This window comes from Microcebus murinus, chromosome 10, assembly GCF_040939455.1.
Source record: "Microcebus murinus isolate Inina chromosome 10, M.murinus_Inina_mat1.0, whole genome shotgun sequence".
NCBI lineage: Eukaryota > Metazoa > Chordata > Mammalia > Primates > Cheirogaleidae > Microcebus > Microcebus murinus.
The window spans coordinates 75,119,206-75,135,343 of record NC_134113.1 but is presented as its reverse complement, the minus strand read 5'-3'; the positions used below and the strand labels follow the sequence as shown (position 1 = coordinate 75,135,343).

Genomic DNA, 16,138 nt, shown 5'->3' with positions numbered 1-16,138 from the left:
TACCAAAGTGAGTGATCCTTTTAAAATATGTCAATTTACGGACTTCCTCTGTTCAAAAGTACTCCAACAATACTCCATCTAAGAGTAAAATCCAAAGTCCTTTTTATGTCCCATAAGGTCTAAACCACTGCCTTCCTCTCTCACTCAACTCTAGCCTCTGGTTCTGCTATTCCCCAAGTATACCAAATGTATTCTTGCCTCACTCTTACCATTCCTTCTGGCTGGGGCGTTCCTTTCCAAAATGACTATATGATTCCCTCCCTCACTTTATTGGAGTCATTTTCCAAGTATTATCTTTATAGTGCAGTCTTCCCTAACTATTGCATATACCTCTTTCTTGCTTTATTTTTCTATATAATCCTTACTTACCTTCTACTGTTATATGTAACTTTTTTCTTTATTATCTCGTTTCTACCTTCTAACTTGGCCCACAAAGGCAAACATTTTCATATGCTTCTTTCACTATTGTATCACTAGGACCCCAAACAGTATCTGACACATCCTAAAGCTTCAGTAAGAATTTGGTGACCATTTGGGGTATCAAATTCTCAACAATCACTTAACCCATTATAAATAGGACTTCTGACCCTACAGTTCTACTCAATGAGCTCTCAAATTTTAAATTTCTGTCTCCAATAGCATTTTATCTAAACTCATTTTGACTTCTGAAATTTCTAACACTAATAACTACTCTGTCTTGAAACTTGTTCTTGCAGAAATCTCTGCAATACTTCATTGTTTAAGTTGAGTCACTGTGTCTGGCCAAGGTAAACAGGCTGTCATCTGCATCTCTCTTACCCAATATATAAATACGTTGTTCAAATACCCACTAATCAAAGACATTCATTAATTCCTGAGGCAGACAAGTTTCAGAAGTCTTTCAAATTAGAAAATACTTAATATTTGATTGAAATCTGCTTTCTGGTAACTTCTACTCAGCAATCCTGGTTCTCAGTTCTGCAATTAATCAAAATAAGTCCAATTCTGCTTCTTTAGTAGCCCCTGAGATAATTGAAACAGTTCCTTCCTCCTCTTCAGTCTTTTTGGACAAAAAATATTCCTGGTTTCTTCAACAACACCTCCTAAAACATTGTTTTGTATTTCTTTACATCTTAGTCATTGTCCATAAGATAAATTCCAGCTTATTCCCATCTAAAGATTATACCTAAAGGCCTCCTCACTCTGGGACTCTCACTGGTTGTTATTCTTCTAATAGTTTAAAAGCAAAGAGGGCAAAAGCTTTATTGGGATCCTATTATCACAAGGTTGAAAAAGTCAGTTTAGACCCTCAAGCCTTTCAAATACGGGCTGCAATTAAGCCACATTTTTCCCATCCCACACTTGAAATACATATTTTCATTCAATTTATATTAGTTTTATAAATTATAATCCCTCCATCATTTTAGCTTCCCATTGCCTACGGCAGAAAGGCTAAACTCCTTTGCATGCAATTCAAGGTCCTCTGCAATTAAGTCCTGGCCATCCTTCCTATCCTTACTGTCCACTGTGACCCCAGTTCCCATTTCCATGGCTCTCCAGCCACACTGGGATGCTCATGACCCAGCCAACCCCGACTTTTCCCACCTCCTTGACATTACTTATACATCATTTCCTCTGCTTACAATGACCTCTTCCTTTGTCTCTGTTGAAGTTTTAGATATTAGAGCTACAAAAGACCGCATGAACTATAAAATCAGAACTATCTTTCAATGCCTAGTTTCAATGCCGTCTCTTTCACTAAAGCATTCTTATCCCCTCTCTCACCTTACAACCACTCTATCCACACACCTGACAAACCACTCCAGGGAGAATTAGTCTCCATTGTTCAGAGTACCAACATACTTAGATAGTATGGATTATAAAGTGTATTTCATCCTATTTTGTAGTATAGTTATTTTTGTCTAGCTCTCTCTTCCTACCAGATTATAAACTCAGAACTGTCATCTACCTGTATAGTACACCATTCAGTGCTAATTTTTTTTTTTTTTTTTTTTTTTTGAGACAGAGTCTCCCTTTGTTGCCCAGGCTAGAGTGAGTGCCGTGGCGTCAGCCTAGCTCACAGCAACCTCAGACTCCTGGGCTCAAGCAATCCTGCTGCCTCCGCCTCCCAAGTAGCTGGGACTACAGGCATGCGCCACCATGCCCGGCTAATTTTTTCTATATATATTAGTTGGCCAATTAATTTTTTTCTATTTATAGTAGAGATGGGGTCTCGCTCTTGCTCAGGTTGGTTTCAAATGCCTGAGCTCGAGCAATCTGCCCACCTCAGCCTCCCAGAGAGCTAGGATTCCAGGCGTGAGCCACCGCGCCCGGCTTTTTTTTTTTTTTTTTTTTAAAGAGATGAGGTCTTGCTCTGTCACCCAGGCTGGAGTACAGTGGTGCAATCATAGCTCACCACAGCCTTGAACTCTTGGACTCAAGCAACCCTCCCACCTCAGTCTCCTGGGTAGCTGGGACTACATGCACACACCACCACACTTGCCTGATTTTCAATACAATTTTTAAAATGAATTTAGATCACTTAAGAAATGAGATACTTGCAAAAAACAATTTCTAAAGCTTCAAGATTTTTTAGCCATACAAAGGAGAGAATATGTAGAAAATTTGTAAAAAAGATACTAAAGCTTATAAAGCATGAACTACTTTCATATTACTAGGTGATACTTAACCATATATTATAGAAATAATTATGTGACAGTATTAATCGCTATTCCCATAGCAATCTCATTACCAGATGCTGTTAATATAGATATTGAATACATCAATGCAGGTAAGTTTTAATCTTGATACTACTCAGGTTCTTTATTTATATTGATGAGCATCAGGAATACCAATTAGTAAATATTCACCAACCAAAAAACATCAGAGGAAATATATGCTTTTATATTAATCAGATAAGGGATTTGAGATACTAGACAAAGTTGCCAAAATATAGTCCTTTAATTGCCTGATTTTGGTGGTGGGGGTGAAAAGGCCAGGAATCATTCCTATTTAGGATACATACCAATTATGAGAATAGTTGTCTTTTTTGGAATAGGGGCAACGAATCTTCCCACTTTCTCCAAATGACACTGTCACCTGAGGTTTGCAATCTTCAAAAAAAGGGGAAAGTAGTTCATCATTTGCCTCACCCATGGGCAACATTTCAAAAAGATATGGAGGTCAGCCTGAAGCTGTACAATTTATATTCATATAATTGATATTTGTGAGAATGCAAATGTTTTTAAAGGCTATGATTTACACATTGTATTTACAGACAAACTTAAGAAAATTTCTGAATCACAATGCTTTTTTTAAAAAAAAATTCTTCAGGTTTAACATTTATCCAACTTTCCCATCTCTTTCTAGGATATCCTGGGTAATGCTAAAATACCTTTGTATAAAGGCATTAAAGTAAACACATGCACTGTTTAGCAATGGCATGGCAAGTCTCTATTCACTCAAAAATTTCAGTTGCCAGTGTCAGGTTTTAAGCTGTTGGAAGCTCTGTGTATGAATATGAACAGGGCGTTTTAAAGTTGACATTCACAACTCAAATAAAATTCAGATTATAAATATGGTCCACTCCTTCTATTTGCCTTCTCTTGATGACGGCTCCCAAGTCAGCTTCCCACCTAGATAAGCAGGACCACACATACCCTTTCCTCTCCGGCTTCCACGCATGCCTCGGACAGAACTCAGGCCCTTTGTCATGCTCCTTCGACTCATTCTTGAGAAGGGTTTTCCCCGAGCCAAATCTGTACAGGGCGTAAACAGTTAATGCCTTTCCCAACAATAAATAACATTAAAACAATCATTTAAATGGCAGTTTTGACAACGTGACATTAATATTAAGGACTGTAACTTCTACTAAAAAAATCAATTCAGAGGGGACCTCTTCTCAGAGTCAGGGGTCTACCATGTCTTTAAAAATAGGCTAAAGGGCTACATGCAAGCAGAAATTAGTTGGATTTCATGGTTAGGGTGGTTTTAAAGTTAAGAAGTGAAATATTCAATTCATCTGATTTTTAAGGGGTAAGAAAGCTTTGTTTAAGCCTATTTCCAAAGCACAGCCAGTTATAGGGAACGATGAGGGAAGATGGGTAGAAACAAGCAAATAAAGGGGGTTAAGCTTAGAAAGATGATCCTAAGGAAGTGTTACTTAAATAAATTACTTGTCACATTCTGATGTTCATTTGTCTGTGGAACTAACTCTTATTGCCTGATTTCATTGCCCTTTTAAAATCTTGTTGTTACCATTAACCTTTGTTCAGGGCTCATTAGCCCTGTGGACCTTCTCCTCTAGGTGATCAAAATAGAATGCAATTGCTACCTGGAGAGAATGTCCCCCTACCCACACTCCCCTGCAGTACAGCAATGAACACAGGACTTCCAGGCCTAAGACCAAAGAAAAGTGAGGTGAGAGTCTGCTGTCATCTGAGGCAGAGCCAGCCTGCACCTGGACCAACAGTAGTGGCGTCGCTTCTCACCTCGGCTAGAGGTGGCTGAACTCAGACTACAGGGAGAGAGCGACAGAGAGCATGCCATGTTCTGGGGCTCTGGGTGCTATCAATTTGGTTCCTACAGAACACAACTTGTTCTGGAAGTTGTGTTTTCTCATGCTGCTTCATTCTGCAGAGGCTGCCTGGTGTTTCATTTGCTTCTGCAGAAGGTACAGAAGCAAATGTTTCATGGCAACATTCTGAATAATTAGAAAGTTCCCTGAGGACAAGCTTGGCATCTCCAGACCCAAATTTTGCTAATCTAGATTTTAGTGCCACAAAACCAAATTAACTCTCCAAAGCCTCCCTCATTTTTTACCACTGTTGCCAATTAAAATGAATAAGGCAGAATGGGCAAGGTGGGAGAGGAGTTATTTTTAGTATTTTTAAGTAGTATAGAGAAAAAAATGTCAACTGAGAAAATGAAGAAAGAATGCCCTGATGAATGTTCTCCAGGTCTGTTTATAAAGTCTCATATTCCAAAAAGACATGAAAATTTTACACAGGGATTTGGTTTGTTCAAGCTATAGGCATCAGTGCTCAGGAATTCAGACAAATTTATATATACATTGGTAGTCTTAGTAGAACTTAAAAGCAGCCATACTCTTGCTTTGTTCTAAAGCTTAGTTCTAATTTTACTACAGCACAGAGTGACTACCCCTGAGATAGGCATGATCAGTTTTTGTTGTACAATGAAATGAGGAGGAAGAATTCGCCCACCTGTGGTCATGTTTTGAGTGATAAAATCCATCAACTCCAACACGTTGGAGAAAACGCCAAGTGACACCTTCTTATGGTGATTTCTTAGAGGAGCTGAACCTCTGGCACAACCAGCTACCCAGGAAGTTATCCCAGCAAGAGTCCAGATTCCACCACCTCTTCTACACACCAGGGGTCCTCCAGAGTCCCGCTTTCATAGTACAGAAGAGAGAAAATTTTAAAAATAGCCACAAGACAAAATATTTCATCAGTTTCACAAACATCAGCACTCATCTCAAAGTGAGAAGAGGTAGAGGCACAGAAGTCCACTAGTCATTGTCAAACTTGTTGTTCCTCCATTTTGTTACCTCATCATTAGCTTCAAAGCACAATCATTGCATCCAGATGTAATCTCTTTGCACCTACCAGTTACAATCTATCTTGTCAGGCTAATGCTCAATTTTTCTCTTTTTTTGGAATTGCCATGTTCATTTCAAAAAACGGTAGAAGAAGGGGGCGTGGTTATAGATGTATGGTTCCACTGGAGCTTGTCACCTGGAATTGCTGGGGAAGACTAGGTCACCTCCCAAGCCTATAGCACCAGTGAATAGAGCCCTCAAGGTTGTTCTAAGGCCTCAAGTCCTTAAAAACAGAAAGGCTGGGAAACTTAATTTTGTCCCAGGGAGTGTATGTAAAGGCTCCCATTGGCTCCCATGCTAGAGAATAAAGAATCCAATATTTTAGGATCCTGTCTTCAATAACGTTCTAGAATATATGCTGCTTTGAGAATGCGTTTCAGACAATCTTGTGTCAGATTGACTTCTCCTCAAAAGGTGCAGAATTGTTTTCTTGAGGACTTTGTCCAAAATAAGAATTGCCTATAATGGGTGCAGATAGCACAAAGCACCTTTAGCTTATCTGTGTTCCAGTTTAGAAAGTGGCATAAGTGTAAGATTCTGTCTCCTGCCTCCCAAACTCCTCCTGTCACTCCCTTGAAGAAAAACTTAGAAATTGTTCCAAGAGACAATTTCAGGGAGCTTTCCACAATAGTGTCAAGCCACTTTCTGGCAAAGAAGAATGACTCCCTGCTGTTCCCTGCTGCTTTTTAATTTATAATAAATTATAAATAAAATAATTTATTTGGAAGACCTATCTAAAACTCAAGACTTGTGTCTTTCACAGGTTGGTCTCTCTTTCTCCTCTATATGAAGATGGGTGTTCTTTGTGAACTTTTTATGTCAGTCTTGGAAGGTCACTGTCATTCACAACATCTCTTACCCAACAGTTACTAAAGCCATGTGTCTTTGGTCAAACTTTGTGTGACCATATTCTTCACTAAAGGAAAAAAAATTACAATAGTTAACAAAATGTGGAATCAAGAATTAGTTCATAGCTGGATCTAAGAGGACTGCCGAAGTGATCTTATCTTGCTTAATTCCATCAGTCTGGACAATTTGAAACTAACCCCTGCCCCCAACCCAAAATAAAACAGATGTAGGAAGAGGAATGAGAATAGCAACAGGCAAGAATTTTCTCAGCTCAGCTACAGTTTTTTGGTGGAAGCCAGATGGAAGGTTCAGAGGAAAAGGAATTTGACACAGTAGCTTCCCAAAAGGAGCTCACAGGGAAAAGACAGAATCCACTTTCACCCACATTACTGAACAACTGGGCTGGTCTATACTTTTGTACCTGGCAGGCAGCCATTCCCCCACCAGGAAAACCAGCACACATCATGGTCCTTTCCAGAGGAGGGAGGTTCATACTCTTGAGCATAGTATTACACGTTCTGTCATCCATGACGGGAAGTTCCACTTCTTGTAGGACATTTGAATATTCTGATGCTATAGAGAAAGGACTGATAAGTCAACAATTGTCCTCTTGAAACACTTTTAAACTTGTAGGTTTCTTATCTCAAACAGATCTTTAACCAAAAGTAGAAGTCATTTTTTTTTAGATATGAATTGCGTTCACTTCTAAAAATCATATATGTGATAAAGGACACTTTTTAAAAATTCAGATTTTTAAGATAACACAGGAAATTGTGGCTTCTCTGAATACATGCTTATATGTTTCCCCTAGAGGAAAACTTTAGTCAATAAAGCAATGTTTTATAAAATTCTTTATTAAAAAAGTCACAATATATCTTTTCAAGCTTTGAGGTATAATTGACAAATAAAAATTATATATATTCAAGGTATATGATATTTTGATATACATATATATTGCGATTATCACAATTGAGCTAGTTAACATATCACCTCACATAGTTAACTTTTTTGTGGTGAGAATACTTAAAATCTTAGTAAATTTCAGGTATATAGTACAATATTAGTAACTATAATCAGCATGCTGTATCTTAGGTCTCCAGAGCTTATTTGTTGTATAATTGCAAGTTTGTGCTCCCTGACTAACATCTCCCCTTGATTGACATTTCCCCCACTCCCAAATCCCTGGTAATCTTACCCTTCTGCTTTTTGTTTCTAAGAGTTTGAATTTTTTAAAAGTCACAATATTAAAAGACAAGGAAGCTTAACTATTGTTACTATTTCCTGATTATCCTTTTACCATATTCCTCCTCATCTCTCATAGTTACATCCAGTTTCCTTTATCTAACATCTCTAAACAAAAGGGCAGGAGTGATATAAACAGTCTTAAACAGTGTAAGACTTTTCTATAGTGGAGACAACCAGAAATCTTCACGAGGTTAGAAATTAGGAAGTAAAGAAAGGATAAACTTATTACTTATGGTCAACAAAATTATTTCTGCTTCTCCTAGAAGCAGAGTCCTGGAAGAAGTATTATATACTTTTTAATGCCTCTTACTCTCTGAAATCTTGCCCCATCCACTGGCCATGCAAAGAATCCCTGCTTTAAGTTTATCATCTCTGTTGGGAAGACAGATCGGTTTAACAGCAGTTCCTGAAAAAAACAACAAAGAAAGTCATGAAGTTTGTGGATAGACAAGTGATGTTGAATATATCTGAAGAAGTGACATCTGTTGATTTCATGGCTTCTATACTTTTCATCCTAAGTATAATGGTGAGCTATTGTAAGTTTTTCCCCTCAAATAAAACTATGTCATACTTATAGAAATTTATAAAAATGCAGAAAAAGAAAACAAAGAAAAATATCACCCATTGTTCTGCACACCACGAGTCCCCTAATCTACTAACATTTTAGAATATGCTTTTGTTCTGAAAGGATAGATTTTCATTCACTAGTTGCTGAGCACTGCTATGTGACAAGCACTCTTCCAGGACTCAATGAATAAGCAGGAAAAAAAATACCTCTGCTGTGGTAGAGCCTATACATGAGAAAGTGAGTGTGTGTATGTGTGGTGGAGATATAAACAATAAATATAATTATTTAGTGGTTGGATTATACATGCTCTGGAAAAATCAGGGTAGGATACAGACAAGAAGTCTGGAGATTAGGGAAGATGGCATGGGAGCAATAGTTTTAAACATGGTGTGTCATGGCAAGTTTCATTGAATAGATGACATTTGAGCAAAGGAAGCTGAGGGAAGGAATCATGTGGTTGTTTGGGCTAAAAGCATTTGATGGAGATAAAGGATGGAAAGTCCTTGCAGCAGGACCCTGTGTATATGTCTGGGAACAGTGGGGAGGCCAAGATGGCTGGAGTGGATTTAAGCAAAAAGAAGTTGAGTGAAAAACAAAGCAGAGGTGAGATGTAGGACTGGGAGGAAGGAGAGGTCAGATGATGACACCATTTTCATCTGAGTATAATGGGGAACCAACCAAGTGGTTTGAACAGAGTGGCAATTTGATTTACGTTTTAAGACATATTATTCTGGCTGCTGGCTTAATAATAATTAGGGATGAAGAAACAACAGCTTAAGACAGTTTCAGGGACTCTTAAAATTAACACAGGTAAGAAATGATGGTAGTGTGGCCTGGAACAGGATGGTAGAAGAGCAAAGTCGCTTGAGGCAGAAGCAACAGGATTTTCTGATGCACTGGATGTACAGTGTCAGAGAAAGATCAAAGATTAGTCCAACGTTTTTAGCTTAAACAATTGGAAGGAAGGAGTTGTCATTGAGATGAAGGGTAAGCATGTGTGGGACTCAGGGGCCAAACAGGATTCTATTTTAAACATATTAAGTTTAAGGTGCCAGTTAGCCACCCAGAATGGCAGTTGGTTATATGAACCCCATTCATTCCAGCCACATATGTAACATAAAGAAACCTGCGCTAGATGTATGAAATTTGTAGTCGTCGTCAAGGAGATGGTGTTGAAAGCTGATTCTGGATGAGATCACTGAGGGATTGAACACAAACAGAGAATAAAATGGCCCAGGCCCATTTTATTTAAAAGCCCAGGGCTTTTTCCCCCCAAAACTAACTGGGGTGCTCCAACAAGAGGAGGGCAAGGGGAAGAGGAGGCCTCATCACAGAACTAAGACAGGCTGCAAAGGGGTAGGAGGAAAAACAACAGGTTCCTGGAATTCAAATGAAGAAAATAGCTCCAGGAAGACAGTAAGCAAAATCTGCGAAAAAACTCCTATCAAGAAAGACGAGAATTGAGAATTTACCTTTGAATTCAGCAACACAGAGACCATTTGTGACTTTGCCAAGAGCAAATTTGGTGGCGCAGTGAAAATCTGATCAACTTGGATGCCTAACAGACATCTTAATCTATAATACATCTAATTATGAGAATCGAGGAAATTGACGTAATTGGCACAGATGGCTTTTCACAGAGTTTTTCTAGAAAGGAAAGAAATAAATGGGGCAATAGCTTCCTACAATACATGTAATTCTAGTTTGAGTTATTCTCAGGATTTTGATGATCTTGTTTTGTCTTCTGACTTTCATGCACTGCTATTGAGAAATCAGCTGCCACTCTAATTTTCATTTATTTTTTCAGTAATCTGCTTTTTTTTCCCCCCTCTAGATTCTTTTGAGAGCCACTGTTTTTAGGGTGCCGTATTTTCAGCACATGCCTAGGTATCAAGTTATTTTTTTGTAACATAGTTGGAGTTACTGGTCTTTTTAAATCTAAAGATTTGTGTCTTGCCAATTATGGTTAACCCCCAGCCACATTCTCTTACATTATATCCGCTCTCCTTCATTATCCATATTCATTTTTAAGTTCAAATTGAAGGTTTACAATATTTTTTCAGTTTCTTTTCTCCATGTCTCTGACCCTCTGTCTCTTCTAATTATTTCAGATTTGTCCAGTTCCCTATATGTAATCTGGTGGATAATCCTTGAGTTTCTAATTTCAATTACATTTTTATATCTACATGTTTTATTGGCTCCTTTTCAAATCTTCTCTTCCATATAGCAGTTTCCTATCCTTCAGTTATTTTTTGATACACTTCTACTTCTTTAAACCTAAGTAAAACATGCTTATTTCTCATGCTGTATCTCATTTTGACACCTGTAATCTTCGAAGGTCTGATTCTGGTTGTTAAATGTCTCTGACTGTCTTTGATGGCAAATATCACTGCGTGTTTGTGTGCTCACGGTCATTAAACCTTTATGGGAATACACTGAGGCTGGGATTTAAGGTTCATTTCTTTAGAAAAGATTTACTTTTGCTTCTGCCAGAAGCTCTGATTACTCACCTGGAACCACTTTAAACTAAGATCTTGCCCTTGGAGTTTTGGGGCCACAGGCAATGTCAATCCCAGCAAACCTCAACAAGGGCTGGCTCGTGATTACAGATTCTCCTGAGAACCCTCTGCCCAGAGCCAAGGTTCAGAATAAGTTTCCTTATTCCTTCACTTTCTGTGACATATTCCACCACCTGTCCCCCACCCCCCATTCCTTGTTTTTCTCCAGCTTTCATGGCATCACCTTTCACTAAATCCTGAGTTCTCTGTAGCTCCTCACATGGTCAGCTAAATCTCTAAGATCTTAAAGATCAATTAAATGCCTCAAGGGCAGTGGCCTGCTGCAGTGGCTAACTCCTCTGGAATTGTGTTCTTTTATTGTTTTTGGCTAATGAACACTTCCTTTACTTGCATCAAAAAAAAAAAAAAAAAAAAAGGTATTTAATATTTTATCCAGAATGTTTAGGTTATCTGTGCTGAGACAGTATTGGGCATCTAATCTATAACAATGACAGAAAGGAAAAGCCTCTGAAAATATTTTCAAAAAATCCCAAACTCATTGGTTAGAGCTGAATATGAGTAGATGGTCTAGAATGTAGCCAGCCAAGACACAGGAGTGTCTTAAAATGCTGACTGGTAGGTTAAGCATACATAATTTGTGACTAGAGCTCCTAGTCTGCACAGTTCTATTTTTATAGGTTATAATGTTTTAAAAATAAATCTTAGCTATTCTGTTACTAGACATCACATAGATATTAAAGTTAACTTGGGCATAATTAGCAGTTTTCTCCATTGCATTTTTATATTCTGACTCTCCCTACTTACCAAACTTCACTTTGTGTTTTAGATACAGCAGTGCAATATCAGCACTCATATATCCAAGCCTGTTGTATTCAGGATGGATAATAATTTTTGAGACAGGAATATTCTGTTCTTGATTATCCTTCTGAAGCAGGCTGTACTCTCCAGAAGTCACAGTTAGACTCTTAAGTTGCTTCCTACAATCAAAAAAGAAATGTTCCAATAAGTAGCGATTTCTTCTAGGAAAGACTTCTTGGTTCTATGTGATTAAATAAAAGTTATTAAGTTACTTTTAAGCCTTTCCAAGCCTTTCCAGAAGATGTTTCTTTATTATTGAATTACCAAGGGCCATAATTTCCCATTTTTTGATCTATAAAAAGTCATGGTTTTCAGTCACAGAATGTTTGTTTACATTCTTGTGAACACTTTCATCTACTATCAATTGTCTTTCTAAAGTATTTAAATGTTGCTTCCATTTCTTCTTTTGTGCACAAACCATGGTCTATACATGCTATACCATTTTTAACAAGATATAAAAGTTAGCTTCTAGAACTGTCCCTCCATTTCTCTTACTAGTATCCTCTTTTAATCTGGTCAAGTATTTCCTATTGCTGCAGGTTTTTTCCCCCGTCCTAAAGACTTAAACTCAGATGATTAAAACTTTGGAGCACACATTTAACATTCAGTGTTAATATTTTATTATTATAAGTAACCACTACCCCTACACCCAACTGCTAAATCCACAATCCACAAATTACAGAGGCTGTCTGAGATCTCTGAGAGATTCTCTATTTAGTAGAGCAGGAAGTGCTGGAAATCTTGGGAAAAACACAAGTTTCTGGGAATCAGGAAGGTCAGTGGGTGGGTACACTAGGTGGCACAATTAAGAAAGGGACTGAGATGGAACCTTGCATGATATTTAGAGCATCGAATCTCCCAGTCCCATAAATCAAGGTTGGATAAATAATGGAAAACCACAACTTACTCACTGAGGCTAGCCAGGCAGTGTGCTGCCGTAACCACCTGATCATCTTGAATCAAACTTCCTCCACACAAGTGGTGCTCACCTAACTTTAGGGAGACCTGCCCAAGAAGAAAGTTACAAGCACAACTAATACATATCTCAGAAACATTTGAGATTAACTCTTCTAATCTGACATAAATTGGATAGTAAGATAATTCTTACTATATTCTTAAAATACTGACATAAATTGGATAGTAAGATAATTCCCAATAATGTAAACTTTTTTGGTACAGAGATAGAAGCCAGGAGAAAAACTACCTATTAACCCAGACTCTTCATATTTTTGAAACAGGAAATAGTAATAGCTCACCATTTGCTCATTCAGAAATCAAAGTCTGTTGTACTGACCTGCCACGGATGGCCACCCACTCTTGAATTTCTCCAGCTAATAATTCTGGAGAACCACCCAGATTCCACCGCAGGTTGCTTGCTTTCCAAATCAACTGCACGGAGTCCACACCTCAGTCCTGTGAGAAGAGCACGTGCGTGTGTGCTCACACACATAGCCTTACTAAGAGTTCAGTGTATCAGGATTTCATATCCAGATTTCCCTGGACTGGCAGAGATGTTCTGCTATCACTCAGCTACAGGCTAACCCCTTTTCTTAGTATTTTCCTCAGAATATCTCCCAGCCATCCCGGGGTGACTAGAGCTTGCCTTCTGTCCCTTCTCCGGCTGAGCTACCATAACAAGGGAAGACCTGGGGCAGGAAGGCGCCAGCTCTGCCTCTGGTGGTTGCTTTGGGGCTCACTCTGGGAGGATGCGCTTTGCAAAATTTATGGTGTATTAAAGATACCGGGAAAACGTATGCTACTCTGGAAGAGGGATATTTGGCTTTAAGTTACTTATACTAGGTTATGTTTCTTCAGAGGAAACTCCTTAGCACAAACATGGTTAGGACATGTGCCTAAACACTAGAAGTCCAAGACATTTCAGAAAGGACACCCGGCCTAGGCCTCCCTTTGGGAACGTTTGGGCTCTTACCATTTCCCCCTCACCCGTTCTTTTCAGACATGTCACGTGTGGCTGCTACCCCCCCCCCCCAGTCCTGGGGTAAGGAGGAAGGAAGTCTTCCCTCCCCAGCACGCTCAGCCACCCCCACAGCCCTGGTGCTGAGTGGCCTGGGCTCACCTAGGCTTGGGGACAAGCTGATGACGATGACAAGCAACAGCAACAAACCAGTCCCGACCGGCGTGCTCATGGCCCCAACGCACCGGATATGGCACGTCCTCCCTACCCGAAGTCCGTGACCACAATGCGAGGAAGGTGGGCCTGGCCACGCCCTTTATTCTCTCCCTCCGATGGGCTGCACCTGCCTGGGTGCCTGGGCTCGCAGGTGTTCCTCTTCAGGATCATTCTGAACCGCTGCTGCGGCTCTCTGGCCACCCCTGGCGTCAGAGAGCCTTGGTGTCCTGCCCTAGGGCCCTGGAGACAGGCGCGAGGTGCCCCAGTGGCTGGGGGGCCGCTCACACACGTGGAGAGGTCCCCACAGACAGATCCAGGGCGGGGGGAGCACGGCGATCAGTGGCCTAGAACCTTAGCCTAGGGAATGCTGCCCCAGACCAGGGAGCGTGACCCACGCCCAGGGACAATGAGGCTGGTGCTCCAAGCCAGGCGCAGGCAGGAACACTTCCGAAAGGCGCAGGGAGACTCATTAACACTGAACACAGTACTGCCTCTTCTAAGGAGCTGTTTAAAGCCCTCAACCCTGGAGAGTTTGGCAATAGAGTAGGTAGGAAAAAAATCAGGGCAATGCTGCCAAGCTTTTCTAGGTGGCAGTATTGTCCTGGGCTTCAGCAGAATGGCCCACAGCTGATGGCCAATCCATCATGTAAGATTATTAAAATCAATTCATTGGTAAGATGATCATGTCAGCATTCCCCTCCCCCGCCAATAAATATTAGTTTGGAATTAAGTTAGCTTTAGTTTGGGAGAGGAATAAAGCCAGAATTTGTAGTGGACTTATATTTTAACTTTAGAAAAGATTCTCAGGGAGGGGAGTGAGCGGGTTACCCTGGAGAGGATTTGTGATATATGGCAAATCTGTCTTTAATTTGGACATGTCTGCACTAGTGTAGGACAATGGCAAACTGCTATTCAAAAAGCTTGGCTGTAAAGGACAGAAAGAGAGGTGATAGCAGTTAGAGATGACATAGAATCATAGGGGATTTCTTCCCCCCACATGGTTTTGATGGTGATTACTTATGTATGTCTTTTAAGACAGAGAGAAACTGACAAATTGATAAGATCAAAAGGAAGAAGTAAAAGGAAGATGTAAAAAGACGAGAAAGAGAAGTTACTGAATGGAGTGAAGTCTCACAAGAGGCAAAATCCAGAGCCTAAGACCCCCTCTCATCTTCCATTGTGGCAATACAAGAAAAGAAAGGATAGAATTGAGTGCCGGTGCATTTACAGATGGAGTGCAGAATATGGAGGGAACACTTGTTTTTTACCTTTCATTTACTCTGTAAAGAAAGAGGTGAAGGTATCTGATCTGGAGCAGGTAAGTACTGAAACAGGAATTGTGTGGTGTAAGGGAAAGAGCAGACAGGAAGCATGCAGAAGCATGTGATGAGTAAATGAAGGAAGGAGGGAAGGAAGGAAGATGACTTGGATGTCAATAGGTGCTAACCACACAATACTTGAGAGATTGAAACCAGACATACTTATTTTCATCATATTTTATATAAAATAGACATTTACATAAATTTCATTTTGGAAAGACCTGGGCAAAGTATACATAGTCAGACTTAATGGGAGAAATACTTTATGGGAGAAAGTTTTCTAACTGGCACAGCAAAAAGTAACAAAAAATTGTACATTTCTATACAACTGATCAAATTAGGAAATAAAAGCATTGTGAACAAAGAACATGATGCAAGTCATTTCCTCCTGACAAAAGGAGGGATCTGTGTTGAGTTGCAGCAAATCAAATGATTTCCATGTTATAAAAGCAAGCCATGGCTCCTACCGGTATTTTAATTCCTTACGAGGAAGTTTTATCTTATCTTTTTTCCCTAGTAAAGTAATAATCACTGTAAAATGTTTTTAAGTGCACAGACTATAACATAGGAGTAATTACCTCTGCCATGTTCAAGCACTTGGGAAATTCAGTCACTTTTAGGTTTATTTGTCTATGTGTTTTGTTGCAGTGATTACGATTATCTTAAAAAATCATTAAAACAAAGGGTAATATTTATCTGTTATCTCATCAGATACATAGTGCTTTTAAATCCAGATTCAAGAGTAAACATTGCAGAGGCTCAAAGAGCTTAATGGAACCACCAGGCTGACCAGTCCTTTGATGGGTGGCAAACATGACTGAGACTTCGGCTAACTTGCCCCAGGTGAGGTGGCCCCTTTGTGGCAGAGCTAGAACTAGAATTCAGATGTCTTGATTCTTGGACTAGTGTACCCTTTCTATGGACCAGCAAGATAAATAAACCCAAAAGGACATTACACACATTGTATCTACCAAGCGTGATACAAATATACACCATGTGCAGCACTGAGAATGTGAAGAAACTCCTGGATTTCTAGATGTGGACATCTCT

At 39.5% G+C, this 16,138-nt stretch overlaps 1 protein-coding gene across 1 annotated transcript in view; it reads right to left on the bottom strand.

Moving 5' to 3' along the window:
* The window catches only part of OVCH1 (ovochymase 1), a 47,036-nt gene extending 33,552 nt beyond the window's left edge, over window positions 1-13,484 (bottom strand). The window contains 8 exon segments of the mRNA XM_076006826.1: window positions 3,005-3,092; window positions 3,639-3,737; window positions 5,202-5,391; window positions 6,870-7,021; window positions 8,004-8,099; window positions 11,585-11,757; window positions 12,546-12,643; window positions 12,933-13,484. Of these exon segments, the coding sequence (XP_075862941.1) occupies window positions 3,005-3,092; window positions 3,639-3,737; window positions 5,202-5,391; window positions 6,870-7,021; window positions 8,004-8,099; window positions 11,585-11,757; window positions 12,546-12,643; window positions 12,933-13,088 (1,052 nt within the window). The 5' untranslated portion in view covers window positions 13,089-13,484.
* Window positions 13,485-16,138: the final 2,654 nt, after the last annotated feature.